Source organism: Amblyraja radiata, chromosome 2 (assembly GCF_010909765.2).
Source record: "Amblyraja radiata isolate CabotCenter1 chromosome 2, sAmbRad1.1.pri, whole genome shotgun sequence".
NCBI classification, from domain to species: Eukaryota; Metazoa; Chordata; class Chondrichthyes; order Rajiformes; family Rajidae; genus Amblyraja; species Amblyraja radiata.
Genome location: NC_045957.1, coordinates 20,412,511 through 20,426,994, shown reverse-complemented (window position 1 = coordinate 20,426,994; position 14,484 = coordinate 20,412,511). Strand labels below are relative to the sequence as shown.

At 41.3% G+C, this 14,484-nt stretch overlaps 1 protein-coding gene across 1 annotated transcript in view; it reads left to right on the top strand.

The window, feature by feature from the left end:
• Positions 1-14,484, top strand: part of gabbr2 (gamma-aminobutyric acid type B receptor subunit 2) — a 759,033-nt gene that overhangs the window by 548,929 nt on the left and 195,620 nt on the right. The window contains exon 8 of the mRNA XM_033042801.1: positions 10,682-10,742. Within this exon, the coding sequence (XP_032898692.1) occupies positions 10,682-10,742 (61 nt within the window). The remainder of the gene's footprint in view (positions 1-10,681; positions 10,743-14,484) is intronic.

Sequence of the window (14,484 nt, the reverse complement as noted above, 5' to 3'; positions counted from 1 at the left end):
TTCAAGATGGAAACCTTTGTTACTGCTAAGCAATTGATTTCCAAAGGTTACTACATGGCAAGCATCGATTTAAAAGATGCTTACTATACAGTACCCATAAGAGGTGACCACAGATGTTATTTAACACAATGGATTATCTGGGGTTCACCATTAACTCAGTTCACATGTCAGTGACTTTGCCGAAAGAAAAGGTTACAGCCTTAATAGAGGCTTGCAGCAAAATCATTGACATCACTAAACCATCCATCAGACTGGTAGCAAGAATAATTGGCAAAATAGTGGCTGCATTTCCAGACACACAATTCGGACCTTTACATTATCAAAATTTACAGAGGGCTAAAATACGAGCACTCAAAAATTTATGGTGGTCATTTTGACAGACCAATGAAGCTACCAACAGAGGCCATAATGGAACTAAAATGGTGGAAAGATAACATTAGGCATTGTTCCAATCCAATCATTATCAGCAACCCGTCTATGGTACTACAAACTGATGCCAGTGCACTTGGTTGGGGTGCTACCAATTCCATCTCCAGCTGTGGGGGAGATGGAATGCACAGGAGGCATCATTATTACAAACACTGGGCATAAACTACCTGGAAATGTTAAGTGCATTCCATGGCCTTAAGTCATATTGTTCTGGGTTATATCACCAGCATGTTAGACTACAAATTGACAACACCACCGTGGTAGCATATATCAACCATATGGGTGGAAACAAATCGACATCATGTGACAATCTGGCCACCACAATTTGGCAATAGTGTATCCAGAGAGATATTTGGATATCAGCTACCTACTTACCAGGTAAACTAAATTTAGTGGCAGACACCAGGTCACGCAAATTCAATGAAAACACTGAATGGATGTTGGATAAAAATGTATTTGCTGAAATTACAGCACGGTATGGAACACCAGATGTCGACCTATTCGCATCCAGGCTCAATCACCAGTTATCTAATTATGTTTCATGGGAACCAGACCCTGGGGCAGCGGCAACAAATGCATTTTCGCTGCATTGGGGGAAATTGTTTATTTATGCATTCCCTCCTTCCTGCCTCATCAGTCGGGTATTAACGAAAATACAGCAAGACTCTGCGTCTGGTATTTTGATAGTACCCGATTGGCCTACTCAACCATGGTTCCCGGTGATACTCGACATGGTATTAGAACCATGCATCACCATCCATCATAGACCTAATTTACTGGTTCATCCTGCAACAAGGGAAAGTTACCCATGTCATAATTATATAAAACTATTAATTTGTAGAGTTTGAAAGCACCTCTACTACACCTGGGACTGACGGACCGAACAGTGGATATTATTTCAGCAGCCCACAGACAGTCCACCAAAAAACAGTACTTGGTGTACATCAAGAAATGGGAAATGTACTGTCACAACAATAACATCACCCACAGATCTATGAACATCCCGTCTGTTCTGGAATTCCTGGCAAGCCTCCATTACGATGAGGGGCTCAGTTATAGTGCCATCAACTGCGCCAGAAGTGCTCTGTCAACATACCTGTGGCAAGGAACAGAGCGGCATTCTGTTGGGACACACCCCCTGGTAACCAAACTCATGCGGGGCATTTTTAATGTTAATCCCCCAAGAACCAGGTACTCCCAAATATGGGATGTGAGCATTGTACTGACCATGTTAAGAAACTGGTCTCCAGCTACAGCTCTGTCCCTACAGAAACTGACTATGAAAACAGTCATGCTGATGGCCTTGGTCACGGCACAAAGGGTCCAGTCGCTACAGAAACTAAGGCTGGACAACATGACTATTTCATCTGGAAATTTAACTTTTCACATCAATGAATTAGTCAAACAGAACTGACAGGGGTCAGCAGGCCTAAAAACAGAATTCAGGGCCTACCCGACAGATGATCGTCTCTGTATTGTAACACACTTACTATTATATATGGAGTATACTAAGATCATCAGAGGCAAAGAAATGTCACTTTTAATCAGCTACAAACAGCCACTCAAAAAAGTGACAGTCCAGACCATCTCGAGATGGCTAAAACAGGTCCTAATAAAGGCTGGAGTAGACACTAGCATTTTAAATCTCACTCCACCAGGGCTGCAGCTACATCGGCAGCTATGAAGTTGGATGTTCCTATGGACCAAATCCTCAAGACAGCAGGATGGTCAACGGAGAAAACTTTCCAACGATTTTATAACAAACCAGTCATTGAACCTGGAACATTTGCAGAAACAATTTTAAGTTCTGCAATATAATTTTACCCCATAAATAGGGGCTATAATTTGGTGTTAATAAATTTATCGTTGGGTTTTCAATATCGTATTGATGTCTAATGATGTTAACACTATTCTCCCCATAATCAAGGCAGATGTGATGCATGGACTCGTTTCCACGGCATGAAATCACAGAGCTTTAAAATCTTCACGTAGTCACTCATGTGACTCCGAAGTAAAATAGTAAGATTAAACGAGAACTTACCAGTTTGAAGTTTGATCGTTATTTTATGAGGAGTAACGTTGAGGGAATACGTGCCCTCCGCTCCCACCCTTGATCATATACTCAACTGGTATCTCTTCTCTAATCTTACTATGTTTAGTCATTACAGTTATCTGTGATTTCACACCGCTGCTTTGAAGAATGACACGCATGCGTCCTGGCGGGGTTCTTCACGTATTCCCTCAACGTTACTCCTCATAAAATAACGATCAAACTTCAAACTGGTAAGTTCTCGTTTAATCTTACTATTTATGAAACATTTTCAGCTGAACCTTTTCATCTTCACACTAAATTTCTGAGAAAGTCATGTCCTCATTGTCTGCAGATAATATATATGAAGGAAGATAACTTCAATTTTACACATTGCTATTAAAATCAATGTGAACCAAAAATAGAATGATTTTTATTCTTACAGGGACTTTGGTTTGTGTTAATTGACTCTTTTGTAGCTTCCTCATCTAGTAGATCTATCATCATCATAAGGTTTTCACAGCACTAACTGTAAAATGTGTTAATATGGCACACACCAATAGATATAAGGTTCAAAGGTCAGTTTATTGTCACATGTACCAATTAAGATACAGTGAAACTCGAATTACCATACAGCCATATACTAAAGAAAAGCAACAAGACACACAACTGCATTAAAGTTAACATAAACATCCACAACAGCGGATTCCCCACATTCCTCACTGTGATGGAAGGCAATGTCTAATCTTCTTCCTCTTTATTTGCCGACGGTTGGGGTAGTTGAACCATCCGCAGTCAGGGCGATCGAAGCCCCTGCAGCCAGTGATCGAAGCTCCCACGTCAGGGCGCTCGAAGCTCCCACGTCGGGGCGCTCGAAGCTCCCACGTCGGGGCGATCGAAGCTCCCACGTCGGGGTGATCAAAGCTCTCGCATCGGGGCGATCAAAGCTCCCACGACGGGGGCGATCAAAGCTCCCACGTCGGGGTGATCGAAGCTCCCACGTCAGGGCGATCGAAGCTCTTGCATCGGGGTGATCAAAGCTCTCGCGTCGGGGTGATCGAAGCTCCCACGTCGGGGCAATCGAAGCTCTCGCATCGGGGCGATCGAAGCTCCCGCGTCGGGGCAATCGAAGCTCTCGCATCGGGGTGATCAAAGCTCTCGCATCGGGGTGATCAAAGCTCTCGCATCGGGGTGATCAAAGCTCTTGCATCGGGGTGATCGAAGCTCTCGCATCGGGGTGATCAAAGCTCTCGCATCGGGGTGATCAAAGCTCTTGCATCGGGGTGATCGAAGCTCTCGCATCGGGGTGATCGAAGCTCCCACGTCAGGGCGATCGAAGCTCTTGCATCGGGGTGATCAAAGCTCCCACGTCGGGGCGATCGAAGCTCCCACGTCGGGGTGATCGAAGCTCCCACGTCGGGGTGATCGAAGCTCCTGCATCAGGGCAGTTGAAGCTCCTGCGGTTGGAGCTCCCAAAGCTGGTCTCCAAGGTCGATCCCCGAAAGGGATCACCAACTCCACGATGTTAAGTCTGCATGGTACCGTGGTTGGAGCTGCCGAAGTCGTTCTCCAGTTGAGGCCGCCAACTCCCCAATGTTAGGCCGCAGTGCGGACGGAGATACGATAAGGAAAAAAAAAAGCATCTCCATCGAGGTAAGAGATTAAAAAAAGTTTCCCCCAAACCCCCCACCACCCACATAAAACAAGCTAGAGAACACTGACACATACATTTAGCACATACTATAAAACAACAAAAAAGAAAGGGACGTGACAGACTGTTGGTGAGGTCATCCTACCTAAATGGATATGTTTGACAAACGGGCCTAATGTCTCATATTTGTGCCATCCTATTGCAGACTAGTTTTGAAACGGACTAGCTACATTCAAGAGCAGTGGATAGTTAATTTAACGATACTGATATTCTCTTTAACATCATTGCATAATCTTTCACTTCTAATATCTCACAAGCTACGTTTTCGTTGCATCAAAAAAAGGACATTTCTCAAGGGCTAACTTTCATCAGTTGCATGAATTCCTCGGCTGTTAAACTGTAATAAAATTCTGACATTGCAATGATGTTCTTAAATCCCACACTTCCTTGGTCTTATTTAGAACTGGAGATATTTTATTTGGTCTATTGCCTCCCTGTGCAATCGAATTGTGATTCTCACTGACTCACCGAACAGATAATTGCTTTGTAATTTCTGCTTGATCTTGGATTCATGTCAAAATGGCCTTTTTTCGTATGCCTTCAATTGTGCTTTTATTGATTTTGTTTGTATTTCGCAGTTGAATTAGCAAGATTTGGACAATTTAAATTGACAAAATAGCTTTCTCACTGAGAAGTATTGAAGTGTCATCATCAGAGAAAGGTCTTGTAATTGGCTAATATTTTTATCATTATGACAAATGCAATAATATATACTTAATTGCATACTTGATACAGATGAGCATTAATACTTATGCAAAAGCTGATCAATTTAAATAATTCTTAAATATGTAAAAACAATAAAAACGTATAATACAATAAAAATACTTGACCATTTTTAGTGGCCATCTTCAAATGATAGAAGGGTCTGAAGAAGGGTTTCGGCCCGAAACGTCGCCTATTTCCTTCGCTCCATAGATGCTGCTGCACCCGCTGAGTTTCCCCAGCAATTTTGTGTACCTTCAAATTTGATTGCTTCACCATTGGGAGGTGTGCTTTCAGCTGCAGAGGTCCATGGTTCTGACATTTCTGATCAAATTCCATCTCTTTCTCCAAGTCTCCCCACCTACTTTCTCTATCACTGTACTTTTCTCCTTAAAGTATACTCCGTTGACCCAAACCCTTAGTCATTTGCCTTTATGTCTACTTTCATAACCAAGTGTCGTTTTTATTAGCATCGCTCTGAAATGCCCTGAGGCAATAACAGTAAACAGTGTTGCTGACTGAAGTCTTTAAATCAGGGTCCCGACCGGAAACATCACCTCTCCATGTTCTCCAGAGATGTTGCCTGATCTGCTGAGTTACTCCAGAACTTCCTCTGGAAGGCGACTCCGGACTGTCAAAGCTGCCACAGCCAGACATAAAAACAGTTTTTATCCACGAGTAGTTGCTCTACTCAACAGCCAAAAACCTGTAGCCACCCTTTGATCTGGTATTTTGTTGGTTCACATGCTTGATCAATGGTGTTTCATCATTAATGTTTTATTATTATTATTATTATTAATGTTTAGTGTTTTCTGAGTCATTCGTAACTGTCACTGTATGTCATGTTGTTACTTGTGGGCGGAGCACCAAGGCAAATTCCTTGTATGTGAATACTTGGCCAATAAACTTACTTACTTACTTTGTCTTTTTTTGTAAACTAGCATCTGCAGTTCCTTGTTTCTCCCTTAAATCACTTTCTTTCATTGCAAGGTGATCAATTTGCAAAGTTATTTATGATTGTATAATAACAGGCGGGGTAGCCTGCTGATGTTGGTGTGTAAATACATCCATTTTTAAAGTTCTGTGAGCATATTCCAGCTTGCGTTTATGATACTTTGTGTCAAACTGAGGAAAATTAGAACATCCAAGTGATTCAAATAGAAGAATGAAAAGGTACAAATTTCAGTATGTGCAAAAACTTTTCAACATTTTTTTCTTTCAATATTGTTCAGAGTTCTGTTTAGTGTTTAATTACTCTGGAGCTGGAGGAATAATTCACAAACTATACCATTTATTTAGCGTGTCAAGATTATTCAATTATTTAAAAAAACAGTATGGTTTAATCAGAATTTGTCACATTTCAAAATATTTCATGCCGTAAAAAAAGTAATTGCTTTCGGCTCCATCAGAAAACGTACAATGCTCTGCATTGTATTTTCTTTGAAAGTAAAAAAGTAAAAATATTGTCATTGCCTTTGTAACTTCTATCCATTTACAAGAATCACTGTGAAACTGTTGAAGAAGAGAAAACTACTTAATGTTAACAGCTATTGTTCTCCCAGATGAGGCTAAATGGCCTCCTGTTTCGGCATGTTGACATTCTGCCAAGTTAAAGTGTTCAAAGATCAATGCATCCAATGAAGTACAAGTTAACCACACATTCTTAGATTGGCCACAATGCATTTGTAGGGCATTTGTTGAATGACAAAAAGCTATTGAATTAGCTATGTTATTTCAGCCACTCAACATTGATACCCAGTTCTTATTACAGAATGTAAAACAAATGAGCACAACTCTGTTGTATGTCTGAATCTTAGAACTGTAAATCTTTAGTAAGATTTGTAATATGTTATTCCAAATGTGAGCTGCTTGTATCTATTACATTAACATGCATCAGGTTATGTCAGTGTAATCTTCATAGCTGTATTAAATGGCTCCGCATTTATTTAAAAGATAATCTAGGAAACTACTGCATTTGTGTCAGTACCATCTTCCAGATGAGAAGTTAAATTCATCAGCTGAAAGTAGATGTAAAATAATAGTCTTTTAAGGAGGTCCTTCAGGATTAAGTATAATTACCACTCATCCACTATAGTGAGGACTAAGGTAAATGATGAAAGCAATGAGGGGACATGCAGACTCTCCACAGATGGGGCAGGTGCTGACTGTTGGAATACAGGCAGTCGATAGCTTGTGAGGTGGTCTTCTCCTTACACCATTTGTGCAGGGCATTCGAGCTCCAGGTCTCAAGGTTTCAGTACACCGCAACCGTTCCTCCTCTCTTTGAGCAGCTATGTATAGATATTCCCAGAAGATGATGATGCATTTCTTCAGAGAAGCTTTGAGGAAATCTTTGAATATTCTCCAATCTACCTGCTGATCTCTTCCACGATAAAGTGCCCGGTGTTAATTGCATGGTAATGGCAATGTTGTCCCTCAGCTAAAATCATCAGTGATCCAAGACAGGGTTGCCAGATTGAAATTTTAATTTAAAGCCAAGCAATACTAGAAAAACACCAGAAAAAAAGCCAAACAAGTTTTAATATATTGTTCATACATCATCACATGAAAAGCTCCAGATCCAGGTCATTACTATCCTCCCCACTGGAATGAGTGGAACATACGGCATAAACCTAGTGAAGTCTTTGCAACATTTGTTTGTTTGTTTGAAAGCAATAGATTGATTCTCACAATAGCATCACGAAGATTCAGCTACATTCTGTGTCTTGGCTTTGTTTTAATGGAGGATACAAGAGAAAATATCCTCTCAACTACAAGGGTTATTAGGCAACTAAGGGCAAAGGTGGCGAGCTCTTGACACAGCCAAATGAATTACATACACTTTTATACCCCTTAACAGAGGCGAGGACACTTATGTCATGAAAGAACGATGGGGCGGCCACTCCCTATATGCCAATCACTTACAACATTTTCTTACAGATAAGATTCACATTAAGAGCCACAAGAAATTACATTAAGAGGCACTTACTTTGCTTACTTACAAACAAGACATACAAAACCCGTGTGCGGGACGTCGAAGGACGAGAAGTAGAAGCGAAGAAGTGGAAGTTAAGATACCGCCGAAAAGCCGCCAAATGGACATGACGTCTCCGGGGACGGGATTTGTCCGAGACCATGTCAGCGATTGGTCCAGACCCCCGCATCCATCACATCACTGGCCGGGGGGAGACGGGAGGGTGGGGGGGATTTTCCTTCACCGCTTTTGGACTTTTCTGAATATAAAATAAAACCCCATTCTCTTGCTCGCTCTCTCTCTCTTGGCATTCCCGGAATTAGATTAGAGTAGATTATTATCTGAATGGTGGCCGATTAGGAAAGGGGGAGATGCAACGAGACCTGGGTGTCATGGTACACCAGTCATTAAAAGTAGGCATGCAGGTGCAGCAGGCAGTGAAGAAGGCGAATGGTATGTTAGCATTCATAGCAAAAGGATTTGAGTATAGGAGCAGGGAGTTTCTACTGCAGTTGTACAGGGTCTTGGTGAGACCACACCTGGAGTATTGCGTACAGTTTTGGTCTCCTAATCTGAGGAAAGACATTATTGCCATAGAGGGAGTACAGAGAAGGTTCACCAGACTGATTCCTGGGATGTCAGGATTTTCAAATGAAGAAAAACTGGATAGACTCGGTTTGTACTCGCTAGAATTTAGAAGATTGAGGGGGGATCTTATAGAAACTTACAAAATTCTTAAGGGGTTGGACAGGCTAGATGCAGGAAGATTGTTCCCGATGTTGGGGAAGTCCAGAACAAGGGGTCATAGTTTAAGGATAAGGGGGAAATCTTTTAGGACCGAGATGAGGAAAACTTTTTTCACACAGAGAGTGGTGAAGCTCTGGAATTCTCTGCCGCAGAAGGTAGTTGAGGCCAGTTCATTGGCTATATTTAAGAGGGAGTTAGATGTGGCCCTTGTGGCTAAAGGGATCAGGGGGTATGGAGAGAAGGCAGGTACAGGATACTGAGTTGGATGATCAGCCATGATCATATTGAATGGCGGTGCAGGCTCGAAGGGCCGAATGGCCTACTCCTGCACCTATTTTCTATGTTTCTATGTTTCTATTATTTGGCGTTTTGCATAGACAACAGCATCTGCAGTTCCTTCCTATTGAAGAAGAATCCTGGCCCGGGACAACTCCTAATCCATTCCCTCCACAGATGCTGCCTAGCCCGCTGAGTTCCTCCAGCACTCCAGTGTTTTTTATTTAACTCTGAAATTGAAGATAGACACAAAAAGTGGGACAGGCAGCATCTCTGGATAGAAGGAATGGGTGACATTTCGGGTAGAGACCCTTCTTCAGACAATCACAAGTACCCTTACTGACGAGAGTTCAGTTCAGTCTGAAGAAGGGTCTCGACCCGAAAAGTCACCCATTGCTTCTCTCCAGAGTCGCTGCCTGTCCCGTTGAGTTTCAGGAAAGTCCGAAAGCGATGAAGGAAAATTAAAAATCCCCCCCACCCTCCCGTCTCCCCCCGGCCAGTGATGTGATGGACGCGGGGGTCTGGACCAATCGCTGACATGGTCTCGGACAAATCCCGTCCCTGGAGACTTCATGTCCATTCGGCGCCTTTTCAACGTCATGTCCGTTCTGTGTATTGTCCTTTCAGCGTGGAGTCCGTTCGGGTTCATATCCTTTCAGCGTCATTCCCTTTCATTTATTTGGCTTTTAGGGGTCGTGCCTTTTCGGTTATTTGGCTTTTAGGCATGCTGTCCCTTTCGGTTATTTGGCTTTTCAGCGTCGTGTACGTTCGGTTATTTGGCATCCACTTCTTTGCTTTAGCTTCTTGGCCTTCGACGTCCCGTCCGGGTACCTACAAAACCCTTTTAACACCCATATACTAAGTATAAACACAAAATCCTCTATCCAAACACAGGCTTAGGCTCTGCAGCTGTTTAGACGATGTCTTCAGTGAAGCCACAAACATAGAAACACTTGGTGTTTCTTGCAGAAACCCAGTCTCAATGCCACCAAGGTGTCACAAAAAGCAGAAGTTAGCATGTAAATAAAGCCAAAAAAAAGCACAAAAGCCAAATTAATTTCTGACTCCAGCCAAATTGGAAAAAAAGTCAGGAAAAAGCCCAAACACCAAATGAATTTTCTGACGCCAATCAAATTGGGAAAAGCCAGATTTCTGGAATTTACCTGGAGGTTCTGGTCAGTCAGCATTCTGTTCTGTCAGTTCTGGGCATTCAGTTTTGGTCACCCTGCCATATGAAACATGCCATTGCCATGTCTTTCAGTATCAAGTCCAATGGCATGAACTGGTAAAGCATTGCCGTTGGTGAAAGGCATGGGTTCTCTGACAAATACCTTCAGATCTCCACATCGAACTGAACATTGCAATTGCACAATTTGTTGCCTGGATTACCCTATAATAATAAAAACTGCTGACAACTTCACCAATATTGTGAGCACCTAAATATCTTTATGTTACATATCAATTTGTTAGCACCTAGAAATGGCATCATATTTTCAGTGAAGGGAAATTGCATCTTGAAATTAAAAATATATATTTGTCTTGGCAATGTAATGTACTTGTCATAATCGCTTTTTAATTTGGTGTTTCTAAATGTGTCCGAGGTCACTGATATGCTTATAATTTTATTCTACTTATTAACTGTTCAAGAGACATTGCAGCTAATCTATGCAAAAAAATAAATTATGCTTGGTTATAAGAGAAACATTATGCCCACATTGAATTTGGATAACTGATTTCACTTTATCTTGCAGAAAGTTCATGCACTTTGATATATTCCACTAATGTGATGAATCTGTCATTTTTGTTTTAACAGGGCCAAGTTGTGTTCAGAAATGGAGAAAGAATGGGAACTATCAAATTCTCACAGTTTCAAGGTAATGCATTGGGCATAAATGCAGACTATACTTTATTCAAGGTTCTCATTTGTTTCAGGCACTCAACATCTGAATATTTGCTATCACAGCAGAGATCCGTTCCTGCTGTGACTCTACCCTCACCGTGCCCTAGGCCTCCGTGTATGCTGCGTCATTACCCATGCAAAAACTACCATCCATATGAATTAATTTTTTCCCCTCAATTAAATCCATACCTATCAGAATAACTCGGCATCCACTTTGTTCTATAATATTTACATCATGGATAACTGAGGACTAGGCCTGATGATGTCATTTTGACTCTGAAGGCTCGTGGCAGAATGGAACAAAATCAAGAAAATGTATGCCACATACCCCTGCTCCCCCATCTCAGACTTTCCTCCCTACCTCATTGCATGTAAGTGACAGTGGGAGTGAGGGGGAGGGATGGGCTCCAGCAACTTGGCTGAACCTACTATTTCCTGCCATTAGCGCTGATGGCCCCAGGGGCAACCCACTTAGTATATGGTCACCATTCTGATCTGCTTAGGACTCTAATCTAGATTAGCAGGATAAATCACCACCGGTTAGTATTAAATTAATCGTTAAAAAAGATAAAACCACCCATGTTTCAGTTATTCTACTGTGCACCTTGCATTGAAAGGAGGATGAATCTCAGGAAATGACAATCACCAGGGAGGTGATACTAAAGTTAGTGGCTGGGGCGAGACACAAAATGCTAGAGTAACTCAGCAGGACAGGCAGCATCTCTGGATAGAAGGAATGGGTAATGTTTTGGGTCAAGACCCTTCTTCAGACCTGGGGCTGAGCTACATAATGATAAGTCTTCGATTTCTGATGCATTTTACATTAGGCGCTAAAAATAATTGGTTAGTGAGAGATTTGATTGTAATTTTTTGAGATTTGTTGGAGAATCCAGCAGATTGAGGAGGTAGTTGAGGAAGGTAGGAAAGGTTTAGAGGAATATGGGGCAAAGGCGGGCAGGTGGGACGAGTGCAGATGGGACATTTTGGTCAGCGTGGGAAAGTGGGGCCAATGGGCCTGTTTCCATGCTACATAGAAACATAGAAAATAGGTGCAGGAGGAGGCCATTCAGCCCTTCGAGCCAGCACCGCTATTGATTGTGATCATGGCTGATCGTCCCCTCTCAATAACCCATGCCTGCCTTCTCCCCATATCCCTTGACTCCATGAGCCCCTAGAGTTCTATCTAATTCTCTCTTAAATCCATCCAGTGACTTGGCCTCCACTGCCCTCTGTGGCAGGGAATTCCATAAATTCACAACTCTCTGGGTTTTCACAACTCACCTCAGTCTTAAATGACCTCCCCTTTATTCTAAGACTGTGGCCCCCTGGTTCTGGACCTGCCCCACATTGGGATGCTGTCTGATATCTGTCTGATTGTATGATGCTATAAGACATGCTGTCTGATTGTATGGTGCTATAAGAGATTGAAAAATATAGAGTGTGGATTCTTTATTCAGAAAGAGGGGGACAAATACAAAAGACGACAAGCCATTTTTATAGCATCTGCCGCAACAACAACATTAAAAGCACCTCTTAAAGATGTAACAGCAAGACAACTAAAAAAAGATCAAGGCAAAGTAAATATAATTTTGTGAAAGGAAATTCTAATTTGTCCAAGTTATTTTTCGTTCTTTGAAGAAATCCCACATGCTGTCGGTAAAGGTGAAACAATAGTTGTGCTAGCCTCAGATTTTAAAAAGGCATTTAGTAAGGTGCCCCCTCAAAGATTATTGGGGAATATAAAACTCTGTGGCATAAATAGAAGCTTGGTTACCAAATGAGAAACAGGACTGGCGTGGACTTGGTGTGTCAAAGAGCCTGATTTAATCCTGTATCTTTCAAATACATCTTGTTCCAGTTGCTAAGATGTGATGAGTGGTGTATCACATGGTCAGTGCTGGGGATTCAACATTTTATAGTTTATAAAAATGAGTTGATGAAAGCACCAATGCTATGCTTGCCAAATTTGTTGATGACACAAAGGTAGGTAAGAAATAAAGTTGTGAAGACGAATACGGAGGTCATAAAGAAATGTGGGATTGGTTAATAGAGTGGGCAAAGATACGGCAAGTAGAGTGTAATGTTGGAAAATCACAAACTGTCCTTTTTGGTAGGAAAATTTAAAAAGAGACATATTATTCAATTGATGAGTGATGAAAGCTCTGAGAAGGTGAGCGAACTGGATGTATTGGTGCATAATTCACAAATATTTAGTATGCCAATAAAGCAGTTAATATGGATAGCTAACAGAATTATATTGTTTACTGCCAAGGAAATTGCACACAATAGTGGAGCGATCAAGCTTCAGTAGTCGTGAATGGTTGAGACTGCGTCTGCCATGTACTATTGGAGTCCTTTTTTTTAACAAAACATCGAGATGCTTGGAAGCAGTTTAGAGAAGATTGACTGGATCATTGGCTTATGTGGAAATGCTGAACAGACTAGGATTTGTATCAACCGGATTTTCACAGGAGTGAGAGGGGACGGGAGTGAAATATGAACTATCCTGAGAGGTTATGGCAGGGTGGAAGTGGAGATGATGAGTCCTCTTATGGGAGAATTTGGAGCTAGAAGTAGCAAGTATAAAAAAATAGTAAGTCAGTTCAGATAAAGATGAGATGATTTTTCTTCTCTAAATTTCTTCTTCAACGAGCATACGAAAGCAGAATCCTTGAATACTTTTAAAGCAAAAATGGATTATGTGCAAGTAAGGGTTGACCATTTACTATGAATACAATTTAAAATGTGGAGTACAAATCACCATCAAATTCGTCATGTTTGTATTAGATGGAGGAGCAGAGGCGAAGGACTGAGTTGGTTCCGCCCATTCCCATTTTATATTTGTGCATGCTGAAAACACTCAACATCTATGGAGAGAGAAAAATAAAGTTAATACGTATTTCATTTGGTGACCATTGATTAGCTAGGCATTGACCTGAAAAATTCACCATAGTTCCGTAGTCCCACCATTTTCACTTGTATTTAAGATTTCCAGCCTCTGCAGTATGTTGCTTTTGTAACTTTATTGTGAAAACCATTTTTTGCCATATTAGGGGATGATTGCTATAACTGGTAACAATTGTGAATTATTATTAACTATCAGATTCAGCCATGAAAAAAATTGTAATTTAAGGTCCAGCTATCTTAGCTGTCAGTTGAAGTAATTACATTGGGAATGGGTTGTGTTTTGGGATAAGATGACCTGTCAGGAATACTTTGATCAGCAGCTCACTCACAATTAGCAGCAGTGTTGTGAGAATGCTTTGTTGTCTCTTATTGGAAAAGGGTAATTTGCATGTGCATTTGCAAAACGCACCAGGCTTATCACTTTCAGCATCTCTTTTGCATTATTTTCCTTACACATCAAGTTACAGAAATAGTCTGTCCATGGTGTTCCAACACATCCCTTTTAATTAGGATTTCATATTAGTCAGAGAGGTGGCATTATTGCTATGGATGGTCTGACATCCCAGAAAACACTTGTAGATTCCATGATTAAGAATAAATAAGATGCACGGAGAGGGAAAAAAAAGTTGAGCGGGTGTATTAGGTTGTTTGGCCATCCATTTAAACCTTTGTGACAGCTCACTGTATTAGTCACAATTGTGTTGAGACGTATATGGCTATCTTTGGTGTAACAATCAGAACAGAGGAACTTTCATCAATAATTTATCCATTGTTGCAGGCACTGGGAACACTGCAGAATAAACCTCTTG